The 13,104-nt window shown below is 43.7% G+C and overlaps 1 protein-coding gene across 5 annotated transcripts in view; it reads left to right on the plus strand.

Annotated features, from left to right (window-relative positions):
• The first annotated feature begins 516 nt into the window (after positions 1-516).
• The window catches only part of celsr1a (cadherin EGF LAG seven-pass G-type receptor 1a), a 422,758-nt gene continuing 410,170 nt past the window's right edge, over positions 517-13,104 (plus strand). For all 5 annotated transcript variants that reach the window (XM_072241527.1, XM_072241524.1, XM_072241528.1 and 2 more), the window contains exons 1-2: positions 517-2,474; positions 10,504-13,032. In XM_072241527.1, the coding sequence (XP_072097628.1) occupies positions 1,481-2,474; positions 10,504-13,032 (3,523 nt within the window). In that variant the 5' untranslated portion in view covers positions 517-1,480. The remainder of the gene's footprint in view (positions 2,475-10,503; positions 13,033-13,104) is intronic.

Genomic DNA, 13,104 nt, shown 5'->3' on the forward strand with positions numbered 1-13,104 from the left:
TAACTTCCATGTAGCATCGCGAAACATACACAATGGTTGGACCTTGGCACTAATTTTGGTATGAAACAAATTAACTGAATCAAGGACAGGAATATTATTTCAGAATTGAAACGGAAACCCGAAAATATACATGAATTTCCAAAATCAGAGTAACAATTATACAATGGATATTATTTTTCTGATGATCAGATTGTACCCAAGCAATTTATATATAAATTTAAAATGTTAGTCATGAAAGTGAAATTTGTTCTTATTCAAACTAACTACACAATCTGCGAACATCTTGTAATTTCTGCCTGGGTTGTTTCGCTAACAAGTGCTTTCTCGCTCCAAGCCGCTGCAGTTTAAGGTTACAGGCTGTCTCCCTTTCGCTTTGTCGCTTTTGTTTCTCAATGAAACGCCCACATCCCGTCTCCTGGGATCCTTGTTCAAACTCAGCGTCACCATGACAACAACCTGCATTTCTCCACCTTTTTTTAAAAAAACTACAAACGGATGTCTGCGTTTTTTTTTCAAGCACGCGATGGCCTCTTTTTTTCCCCCTCTGTCCGACACTTTGCACTAAGATCTGCACTAAGTTGTTAGTTCATAACTTCCCAAGTTGGACACTGGGTCACATGGCGACTGTGTTGTCTGTCTAATCCATTTGGTGGCGGTGGAGTTATTGGCGCCCGAGTGTGGATCCCGCTATGCAACTGTTTTCGTGACCGAATTGTTGCGTTTTCTTTTGGTGTAACTGTGCACCTCTACTCGGTGGAAGAGAGGAACAGGCGGGTCCGGAGACTGATCCTGCGCAGAGAGCTACAAGCACACCTGAGAGAGCGAGCGAGAGAGAGAGAGAGACTTGTTGTGGGAAGGGGAAGGGACTGGAAATCAGCCGGACACCGGGCAAAAGAGGAGAGCGAGGAAGAGAGTTGGAGCAAGCGGCTCAGCGGGAGTTACCGAGGGAGGAGGTGGGCTTTGAAGAGCAGGGGGAGGGAGCCCGATGTATTGGGATGGGAGCCGTTGGCCGCCTCTGGCTCTCGTTCTGGGCTCTCAGTTTTCCGCGGGTCCCGTCAGAGGACAGAAGTTTCAGCGTTGGTGAAAGTTTGAAGAGCCTGAGAAACGGGAACGGGTTTAATGGTGGTAACGAGACCCAGGGGTGGCGGAGCCATCTTGAAACGAATTCGGGTTCAAATTAAAGCAAGGAAGCAGTCGGAGGGGTAAGAAAAAAAGCAGAAAGGGGAAATAGGGGAAGGGGAAGAAAGGGAAGGAATTGACGGGAGCGATTAAAAAAAACAAGGGGAGAGGGTTCGGAAGTGAGAGAATATAGGGCAAAGTGTGCGTGAGATTCAAGATGACCATACCAGACTCCAGCGGGACTGGGTGAAGGAAGTTGGGGACACAGGTGAAGGGGGCGCCGAGGGCGCCGGCTGTTAGGATGAACAGTTGCCGTGCAATTTACCAGTCAGAGAGTTTGTTTTAAAGAGCCTGCCGAACCATGTCGCTTGGTTGCCGGATCCTCCTGGCTCTCCTCCTGCACATGCCGCCGTCGGGCAGCTTGAAGCTACACCTTACCCAGGGGAAGGGCTCGGGCCCCGGGGAGCCGCCACTCGCCAACTTGTCCCTGAGTTCGGCGGGCTGGCTCTACCAGGTGGACAGGCTGGTGACGCCGGAGCCACTGCGGAGACGCCTGGAGCTGGGCGCACATTCGGGGGAGCTGAGGCAGAGGGGCCCGCTGGACTGCGCGCTGCTGCCCTCCAACCCGTTCCCCCTCTCGCTGCACCTGGGGGCGCCCAGGCCGTGGGGCTACATGGTGGTTCGAGCCCGCCTCGCCGTTTACGTGCACGGCCAAGACTGTTACATCAAGTACAAGAGGAAAGGTGTGCCGCAGCCGCCCGTGCCAGACCTTACCATTGAGGTGCTCCTGGCCAAGGGACACTCGCGGCAAAGCGGCTGCCTGGCGGCGGGGCAACTGCTCGACGTGAATGAGCTCCTGCCTCCACTCTTGCAGCCGGACTCTCTGCTCTGCACCAGTCTGAACGCCTCACGGTTTCTGCAGCTCGGAGCGGGCGGGAGCCTTTCCACGGGGGCTTTCTGTGTGGACCCGGACACCCAGCCGGCTGTTGCCCACCTCGTCTGCTCGGGTCACCGGATGCACCCCCTGTTCGTTCGCATCAGGGTGAGGGATTGGCGTGGGCTTGGCTGGCGGAAGAAACGCCCGTTTCGGCGGAGGCGAAGCGCTAACCGCAGCCCCCAGTTCCAGCTGCCCAGTTATCAGGTGTCCGTGCCTGAGAACGAGCCCGCGGGTACGCAGGTCATAGTGCTGACCGCCAACGATCTGGATGAAGGGGAGGCCGGCCGGCTGGAGTATACCATGGAAGCGCTGTTTGACAGCAGGTCCAGTGACTACTTCCACATGGATCCCGACACGGGAGCCGTCACCACCACACAACCGCTCGACCGCGAGACCAAGGACACGCACGTGTTTAAAGGTGAGTGTTTGCACAAAGTTCCTTGTTTTGGTTTATACCCTCACTTAAAGCGTTCAGCTTTGGACAGTCCCTAAATGTTTAACTCACCCTGGGCTAAAGTTGATTTCAGAGCTCTTCTCTGTAAAGGGTTCATTTAATGTTTGCTTTGCAGTGTTTGACCTGCAGAAGACAGGTATGTAGAATTGTATCCCAATGTAAACTAGTACTTTAAAGTGGTGAGAAAGATGATCAAAGGGTATAATTAAATAAATAATGTGCAGATTCGGAGCTTCACTTCGTCCTTTTCCTGGAGATGTGAAGCAGCTAATTTATACTTGACCCAGGTTATGTCAGGTCCAGTAGCTCATTAACTGTTGACTTTGATGACTTTGTCTCCAGGTTTTACCAGTCATCTAAACACCTGGCTGATTTTTCTATCCTCTACTGAATTCATTCAAAAGTCATCTTTTCACTCATTCGAAATATGCTACTGGCTGCATCAGTCTGGTATGGTGGTGGGGGTGGGGGGAATTTAATGCACAGAATCAAAATAAGCTGCCCAGAGTTGTAAGTTTAGTCAGCCCCATCACAGCCACTAGCCTCAGTAGTATCCAGGATGCCTTTTAGGAACGATGCCTCAAAGAGGCAGTGCCCATCATTAAGGACCCTCATCACCCAGGTCATGTCTTGTTCTCTTTGCTACCATCAGGTGGGAGGTACAGGAGCCTGAGGCACACACTCAATGATTCAGGAACACCTTCTTCCCCTCTGCCATCCAACTTCTGAATGGACATTGAACCCATGAACACCACCTCACTACTTTCTATGTCTATTTTTGCACCACCCATTAAATTTAACTATTATATGTATATTTACCATAACTCAGTTTTTTCTCTATTATTATATATTGCATTGTTTTATTGCTGCAAAGACGATAAATTTCACAACATATGCTGGTGATATTAAACCTGATTCAGATTCTGATGATCCCATTCATGATCATTCCCATACTTCCAAAAGTGCAAAGGCAATACCTGAGTCTTAACGTTCTGATATCCATCATCCTTCCTCTCCTTGAGAACATCCTTCAGTATATACTTTGAGAATTCGATAAGGACATAGATGTCATAGAACACTACAGTGCAGAAGCAGGCCCTTCAGCCCATCTAGTCCATGCCAACCTATTACTCTGCCTAGTCCCATGGACTTGCACCCGGACGATAGCCCTTCATACCCCTCTCATCCATGCACCTATCCACATTCTCTTGTATGTTGAAATTGAATCTGCATCCTCCACTTCCACTGGCAGCTCATTCCACATTCTCACCACCATCTGAGCCTTAAATATTTCACCATTCACACTTAACCCGTTGCCTCCAGTTCTAGTCTCACTCAGCCTCCATAGAAAAAGTCTACTTGCATTTACCCTACCTACACCCCTCATAATTTTATATCCCTCTATCAATCTACCTTCATTCTGCTATGCTCTAGAGAATAAATTCCTAGCCTATTCAACCTTTCTCTATAACTCAGGTCTTCAAGTCCTGGCAACATCCTTGTAAATTTTCTCTGCACTTTTTCAATCATACTAATACCTTTCTTGTAGGAAGGGGACCAGAACTGCACACGGTACTCCAATTCAACTTCAACAAAACATACCAAATTCTGTTCTCAATGTTTTGATTTATGAAACCCAAATGCTTTCTCTACAACATTATCTAACTGTGAAGCCACTTTCAAAGAATTATGGATTTGTATTCCCAGATCCCTCCTTTCTACTGAACTCCTCAGTGCCCCACCATTCATTGAGTAAGTCCTACCCTGGTTTGTCATCCCAAAGTGCAACGCCTCTCACTTGTCTGTATTAAATTCCATCTGCCATTTTTCAGCACACTTATCCAGCAGGCCCAGATCCCGCTGCAAGCTTTGATGCCTTTCCTCTTTTTTTTTGCCAATTGCCAAAAGAAACTTGGCTTATCCCCATTGACTCACCAATTTTTATTGATGAGGTTCTGTCTGGATGCATCACAGCTTGGTATGGCAACTGCTCTGAAAGTAACTGCAAGAAACTGCACAGAGTTGTGGGCACGTCCCAGGAACCAGCCTCTCCTCTACAGATTCTGTCTCTTACTTTTCATTGCAGCCAGAATAATCAAAGACCCCACCCACCCAGGACATTCTCTCTTCTCCACTCTCCCATTCGGCATAAGATACAAAGGCCTGAAAGCACATGCATTCAGGCTCAAGCCCAGATTTTATTCCACTGCTATTGGACTCTGATTTGGACCTCTTGTACTATAAACTGAGCTGTTGGCCTCTGATTCTACCTTATTATGATCTTCCACTTAATTGATTACCTGTACTGTGCTCTTTCGGTAGATTTTACACTTTATTCTGGATTGTTATTGTTTTACCTTATTCTAGCTCAATGTACTGTGTGATGATTTGATCTGTATATACAGTATGCAAGACAAGCTTTTCACTGTATCTAGCTACATGTGACAGTAATAAACCAATGCCAACAGTTGTTCTTCAGTTCTAGTCTTTCTAATGCTGCTCATTTTCAATCAGTTTTGGTTGACAGGTTTGGTTTCAGTGCCAAAGTGTAAGGATTGGAATTCCCTCCCTTCTTCTCATCTCCTCTACAACTTTTGCATCTTTTGTGCTTTACTCACGTTCGGTTGAACTCCAGCTGTTCCAGTTTGATGTCATTAACAGATACAGATCTCTCCCTCCTTTTCAACCTGTGGAAAGATATTTCCCTTTGGATTAACATTGGTTCAACCTGCCAACCCCATCTATATCTACTCCCCTACTCACAGCACCTTCTGTGAGTGCAGTATCATGGTGATTCTACTTTGGGATCTTTTATTTCATTTAAAGCTCTAATAAATAGGAAATAAGTACAAGTTGGTGCCAATGCTAATCTGGGGAAACCTAACTATGTGATCCTTCCTTGACTGGAATTCTTTTGTTCAAATTACAATAATGGAATGTAAATTAAGTGGTGTATGTTATTTTGTGGTGCCAAATTTGCATTGTTCAGTGCTCAAAAGTTCAATTTCAAATCACAAATTTAGTCCTGACTCTGTGACATTTACTCGGCTCTGCACTGAGCTGAGGCAGAGGCTGTTACCTGTTCCATCTGCTTCGGGGTTCTTGTCTATGGACTCTTTTTTTCATTCTAAATGCTACTTGCTTACTTTTATTTTTTCTCTCTCTCTCTGCACATTGGGTGTTTGATGGTCTTTTTTTTAATGTATGGGTTCTTTTGGGTTTCTTTGTTTTGTGGCTGCCTGAAAGGAGACTAATCTCAAGATTGTATAATATATGCAATCTTTGATAATAAATGTACTTTGAACTTAATTGTGAACTCAGTGTTAATTGTTAGAAGAATGTGGACATAGGATCCCAGCAAGGCAATAGCATTATAAAGCTTTAAGTACAATATGATTGGCAGGGATGAAATTAACCAGAACTTTGAGTAAACTCAAGACCCCCTTTTAAACATCTAGAAAACCATTGATTTGGGAAATTGGGGTTGTCCTCAAGGACACACTAAAATGTTTTGGACGAAGTGATATTTAGATTACTGTGTAACATGCAGAATCAATAATAAATTTCAAAAGGGAATTGATTAAGTATTTAAAAATGCAAAGCTCAAAGGGTTATATGAATTTTATTTCAGCATGATGTGCTGAATGCTCGCTTCCCCACTTTTGTCCATCTCTAATTCTATATATTGGTGAGCGGTGTGCCTCAGGGGTCAGTGCTGAGCCCGCTACTGTTCACAATATACATTAATGACCTGGAAGAGAGGATTGAGTGTAGTGTATCTAAGTTTGCTGATGACACTAAATTGAGTGAAAAAGCAAATTATGTAAAAGATCGGAGAGTCTGCAGTGAGATATAGATAGGTTAAATGAGTGGGCAAGGGTCTGGCAGATGGAGTGAGATGTTGGAAAATGCGAGGTCATCCACCTTGAAAGGAAAAATGAAAGAGCAGATTATTATTTCAATGGTAAACATTTGCAGCATGCTGCTGTGCAGAGGGACTTGGGAGTGCTTGTGCGTGAATCACAAAAGGTTGGTTTGCAGGTGCAGCAGGCTATCAAGAAGGCAAATAGAATGTTGGCCTTCATTGCTAGAGGGATTGAATTTAAGAGCAGAGAAGTTATGCTGCAATGGTACAGGGTACTGGTGAGGCCGCACTGTGGTACTACGTGCAGTTCTGGTCTCCTTACTTGAAGAAGGATATAGTGGCCTTGGAAGTGTTGCAGAAGAGATTCATCAGGTTGATTCCAGAGATGAAGGAGTTAGACTATGAGGAGAGATTGAATCGCCTGGGACTGTACTCGCTGGTATTCAGAAGAATGAGAGGAGATTTTACAGAAACATATAAAATTATGAAAAGGATAGATAAGATAGAGGCAAGAAAGTTATTTCCACTGGTAAGTGAGACTAGAACTAATGGAAATAGCCTCAAGATTTGGGGGAGTAGATTTAGGACAGAGATGAGAAGGAACTGCTTTTCCCAGAGGGTAGTGAATCTGTGGAATTCTCTGGCCAATGAAGCAGTGGTGGCTACCTCAGTAAATATATTTAAGACAAGGTTGGATAGATTTTTGCATAGTAGGGGAATTAAGGGGTATGGGGAAAAGGCAGGTAGGTGGAGATGAGTCCATGGCCAGATGAGCCATGACCTTATTGAATGGTGGAGCAGGGTCAGCGGGCCAGATGGCCGACTCCTGTTCCTATTTCTTATGTTCTTATACAAACCAACACCTACTGTTCCAGAAATAAAAGGTTTGAAGAGGAGCAGCAGACGTCAGTTGAACAAAATTGAACAATAGGGAGTGAGGATTTTTTTCATGAACCTTCTGTGCTGAAGAATAAGAATTTTGATTTCTTTCTGTGAGTTCAGAGAATAATTAATGCATGGAATTTTTTATGTGTTTCTTAAAAAAAACTATTACTTTCCATATGTAAGATAAAGTCAGTAAAACTTGAGACGTTACCGGTTTGTGCCAATAACGTGATATTTTGTTTGTAAATCAGGAGAGAACAGTGGAGATCTTTCATATTGCTGCCTGTAACCTTTGTCTGATCCAATCAAAGTATTCTTCCCTAATATACATGTTCTCACAGACCTTCTCCCCTTGTCCAGGAAGGAAGCTGACTTCATCACAGATGTTTCAAAATATGAGAGCATTGCCTGTCCTATTAATGCCTTTAATATCTTCCACATACCAACGCTGTGTGAACTGGTTTGTTTTCCAAATCATAGAAGTAATTAATAATTGACAAAGGTAGCGAATAATCAGCAGCATGGATTACAGTATCCTCTCTCTATAGAATGTAAATTTGACCTAGGCATGAGTGAGCTTTTCATAAAGTTGAATAAACTTCAGAACATTGCAGAGGTATTCCAATCTGTTTTAAACATCCCTGACTTAGACAAAATGAATTCCCTAGTCAGTATTTTAGTATTTGCTGTTTCTGCTTCTTTATTAGAATGTGACAACATAAGAAATATTTCATTTAAATTGCTATCTGTACATTTCTGGGTGGAGTTTTATACAATATAATTTTCTTGAAATTATAAGTAATCCAAAAATCCTCATACTTACCAATTGTGTTTTTTTTACACAATGCAGCAATTCTTTGCTTCCAATTATTTCTACCAGTTTTAATTCAGATTTGTCATTTTGCTTGTAACACTGCATCAGTTGATTTTATTTATTGACATTATTGTTAGGATAGAAAAAATGAATTGTGATTATTCCTACAGATTTACTTAAAATTGACGGAGCCAAATGGAAAGCTGAAATGTAAAAGGGAAAGTTAAAGTGATAATCGATGGAAATAAGTGGGCCAGGGCTTTAAGCTTTTGAGTAGTAATTTGCCAGGAGTTTTGATTTTTTCCGAAGATGGGAACGTAGGGAGGAGGAAGAGAATCAATTTAGTATGCTTACTTTGGAACAAAGGGCATCAGAGGATCGATTGCTGAAATAAACAGGATCATGACTTGGTTGAATGCTATTTAAAAGGAAGTTGTTAATTCACCTACATGAGAAAATCTGCAGATGCTGGAAATCCAAATAACACACACGAAATGCTGGGGGAACTCAGCAGGCCAGGCAGCATCTATGGAAAATGGTGAACAGTTGACGTTTCAGGCCAAGACCCTTTGTCAGGACTGGAAAGAGAGATGAAAAGTCAGAGTAGGAAGGTGGTGGGAGGGGAGGAAGAAGTACAAGGTGAAACGGAGAGGGAGAGGGGTGACGCAAAGAGCTGTGAAGCTGATTGGTGAAAGAGTTAAAGGGCTGGGGAAGGGGAAATCTGGTGGGAGAGGATAGAAGACCTTGGAAGAAAGGGAAGGAGCAGGAGCACCAGGAGCAGGTGATGGGCAGGTAAGGAGATAAGATGAGAGAAGTAAAAGGGAATGGTGAAGGTGGGGGGGGAGGCAATTATCAGAAGTTCAAAAAATCCATGTTCATACCTTCAGGTTGGAGGCTACCCAGACGGAATATAACGTGTTGTTCCTCCAACCTGAGTATGGCCTCATCATGGCACAAGAGGAGGCCATGGACTGACATGTAGGAATGGGAATGGGAAGTAGAATTGAAATGTGAGGTACTGGGAGATCCTGCTTTTTCTGGAGAATGGAGCTCAGTGCTCACCGAAGCAGTTTCCCCGTCTAGGTCGGGTTCATGATGTACAGGGAGCTACAGCAGGATTGTTGGTTTAATAATTTGTATGCCATTTGTGTGTGCACATAAATGTACTTTGCACATATGTAATGTTTAAAGTCTTTTGAGGAGAGTGTAGTTCAGGAACTTGGGCATTGACTTATTCTAGTTCAGAAAGTACAACTGCATGTTTCCCTTTGTGAGGAAGATAGTCCCTTAGTTTAACAGCTCATTGGAAAGAATGTGCCTTTGATGAAGCAAGATCCCCTTTGGCAATGAATTTATATTTGTCACTAGCTGCTTAACTCCAATAGAAATCCGGAATCCTGGTCTCAGTACTACAGTGATGTTCAACTAAGCTGACACTTGTCAGGTATTGACTTAAGCCATGGCTGACTTGGTTTTGGAGTTTGGCCCCAAAGAGTATATTGAAAGGAGAGCTTTTATAGTGATCTGTGACAGATCATCTCTCCTTCAGAATTTTAGTCGCTTTCATCAGTACAGAGATGGGAGCAGGTTGTTGTCCAGCCCCCTAGTTAGAGAGAGCTGAGGCGAAGTGTTTTGCAGTTTTTCTGTAGTACAGGGAACATTCCCTATTGTGATGCTGTCATATTTTAGCAGATCCAATTTGGTTTTTACTTGGACAACATAAAACTGATGTTGGAATCTGAAGGAAAACTAGAAATGTTGGAAGAACTCAGCTAGTCAGTAGCAGCTGTGGAAAGAGTGAACAGTTAATCAGAATCAGGTTTATTATCACCGATATGTGTCGTGAAATTTGTTAACTTAGCAGCAGCAGTTCAATGCAATACGTAATATAGAAGAATAAATAAATCAATTACAGTATACGTATATTGAATAGATTAATAGTCATGCAAAAGCAGAAATAATATATTTTAAAAAGTGAGGTACTGTTCATGAGTTCAATGTCCATTTAGGAATCAGATGGCAGAGGGAAAAAAGCTGTTTCTGAATCACTGAGTGTGTGCCTTCAGGCTTCTGTATCTTCTACCTGAAGGTAACAGTGAGAAAAGGGCATGCCCTGGGTACTGGAGGTCCTTAATAATGGATGCTACCTTTCTGAGACACTGCTCCTTGAAGATGTCCTGGGTACTTTGTAGGCTAGTACTCAAGATGGGTATGTGGAAACTTGATCGATACTGAATCAATTAGCCATGCTACTGTGTTGGTAATGTGTTCTGAGCCATCAGTAGGGAAGTCATTACCGACTTTGGCATAGTTGGCTGACTTCCTAATTATGTTTATGTAGCTGTACATCAAAGTGACATGAGTCTGTATAAAACTTAAGAGTTTTGTTTTGTTAATACATTCAACTTTTTTTCCTTTTTTTTTTAAAGTTACTGCAAATGATAATGGAACTCCACGTCGAATGACTGCGGCCACCTTAACTGTAACTGTCAGTGACACTAATGACCACGCCCCACTCTTTGAACTGTCTGAGTACAGGGAAATCATTCGGGAGAACGTTGAAGTTGGCTACGAGGTGCTGACCATCCGGGCGACTGATAGTGATGCTCCTTCGAATGCCAACATGTTATATCGCATTGTCAACAGCAATGGAAATAATTCTGTGTTTGAGATTGACACTAGGTCTGGGATTGTAAGGACCAGAGGGGTTATAGATCGGGAGTTGGTGGCTGAGTATCATCTGATCGTGGAGGCAAATGATCAAGGAAGAGATCCAGGTCCTCTAAGTACCACGGCAACTGTTTACATTACTGTGGAGGATGAGAACGACAATTCTCCGCAGTTTAGTGAGAAGCGGTACTTTGTCCAAGTGCCTGAAAACGTTCCAGTGAATACCAAAATCCTGCAGGTCAAAGCTTCTGATCGAGATAAAGGGAACAATGCTGTAGTTCATTACAGCATTGTGAGTGGAAATATAAAAGGGCAGTTCTACATAGATTCTCTAAATGGCAACATTGATATCATCAACCCATTGGATTACGAGACCACGAGAGAATATTCCCTTCGTATTAAAGCACAGGATGGTGGAAGGCCACCTTTGATCAATAGCACTGGCTTGGTCATGATACAAGTGGTAGACATGAATGACAATGCGCCAATATTCGTAAGCACACCTTTCCAGGCCACAGTGTTGGAGAATGTGGCTGTTGGGTATTCAGTGATTCACATTCAGGCTATTGATGCTGATTCTGGTGACAATGCTCGCTTGGAGTACACGCTGGTAGACACCCCTCCTGACTTTCCACTTGTCATAAGCAACAATACGGGCTGGATCACAGTTGCTATGGAATTGGATCGCGAGACGACTGAATTTTACGCTTTCAGTGTAGAAGCCAGGGATAATGGGGTCCCATCCATGACCTCCTCAGCCGGGATCAGCATCACTGTGCTGGATGTGAATGACAACAACCCTACATTTACCGAGAGGGTTTATCACCTCAGGTTGAATGAAGACGCACCCGTGGGCAGCAGTGTGTTAACCGTCACTGCGATTGATCGGGACGTTAACAGCGTGGTCACGTATCAGATATCAAGCGGAAACACGCGGAACCGATTTTCAATAACCAGCCAGAGTGGTGGTGGACTAATCACTTTAGCGTTGCCCCTGGATTACAAGCAGGAAAGGCAGTATGTTCTTACAGTTACTGCGTCAGATGGAACTCGGATGGACACGGTTCAGGTCTATATTAATGTCACTGATGCCAACACACACAGACCAGTGTTTCAGAGTTCACACTATACTGTCAGCATCAATGAGGACAAACCGATTGGCACAGCGGTGGTGGTTATCAGTGCATCTGATGAAGATACAGGAGAGAATGCCAGGATAACCTACGTCATGGAGGACAACATTCCTCAGTTTAAAATTGATCCTGACACAGGAACCATAACCACGCAAATGGAGCTGGATTATGAAGACCAGGCATCCTACACGTTGGCAGTAACAGCCAGAGACAATGGTATCCCACAAAAATCTGACACAACATACGTTGAAATCCTGATCAATGATGCTAATGATAACAAGCCACAGTTTGTACGTGATTTGTACCAGGGCACGGTGTATGAGGATGTTCCTTTATCTACCAGCGTTTTGCAGATTTCAGCCACTGACCGGGATTCGGGTCTCAATGGTCGAGTGTTTTACACCTTCCATGGTGGTGATGATGGAGATGGTGATTTCTACATTGAACCCTCATCGGGGATTATTCGGACTGGGAGGAAATTAGATAGGGAGAATGTTCCAATTTATAACTTGAGGGTTTTTGCAGTTGACAAGGGTAACCCACCACTTAAAGCAGTTGTAAATGTCCAGGTTACAGTGCTCGACGTCAACGACAATGCTCCTGCCTTTGAAAAAGATGAGTTTGATATTTATATCGATGAAAACAGTCCTGTTGGTTCGTCAGTGGCCAGAATCACGGCAACAGATCCTGATGTGGGAACAAATGCACAAATCATGTACCAGATTGTGGAAGGAAACATCCCTGAGGTTTTCCAGTTGGACATGTTTACCGGAGACCTGATTGCTCTCACAGATTTGGATTATGAAACCAAAACTGAATATGTCATCGTGGTCCAGGCAACCTCAGCACCTCTGGTTAATCGAGCCACAATTCATATTCGTCTGGTGGATAAAAATGATAATGCTCCAGTGCTGCGCAACTTTGAGATTATTTTTAACAACTATGTTACCAATAAGTCAAACAGCTTTCCTTCAGGGGTGATCGGGAAGATTCCAGCCTATGACCCGGATGTATCGGATAGTCTTTTTTACACATTCGTGGAGGGCAATGAGCTTAACCTTTTGATTTTAGACCAAAATACTGGACACTTAAAGTTGAGTCAGAATTTGGACAACAACAGGCCTCTGGAAGCAAACCTGAAGATCTCCGTTACAGGTAAGAGGGGAAATGTACACCTTTTTAAATGGTTCATAGTGAAAACATGAAGCCTTCAACAAGAAATTAAAA

This window comes from Mobula birostris, chromosome 23 (genome assembly GCF_030028105.1).
Source record: "Mobula birostris isolate sMobBir1 chromosome 23, sMobBir1.hap1, whole genome shotgun sequence".
In the NCBI taxonomy this organism is placed as follows: Eukaryota; Metazoa; Chordata; class Chondrichthyes; order Myliobatiformes; family Myliobatidae; genus Mobula; species Mobula birostris.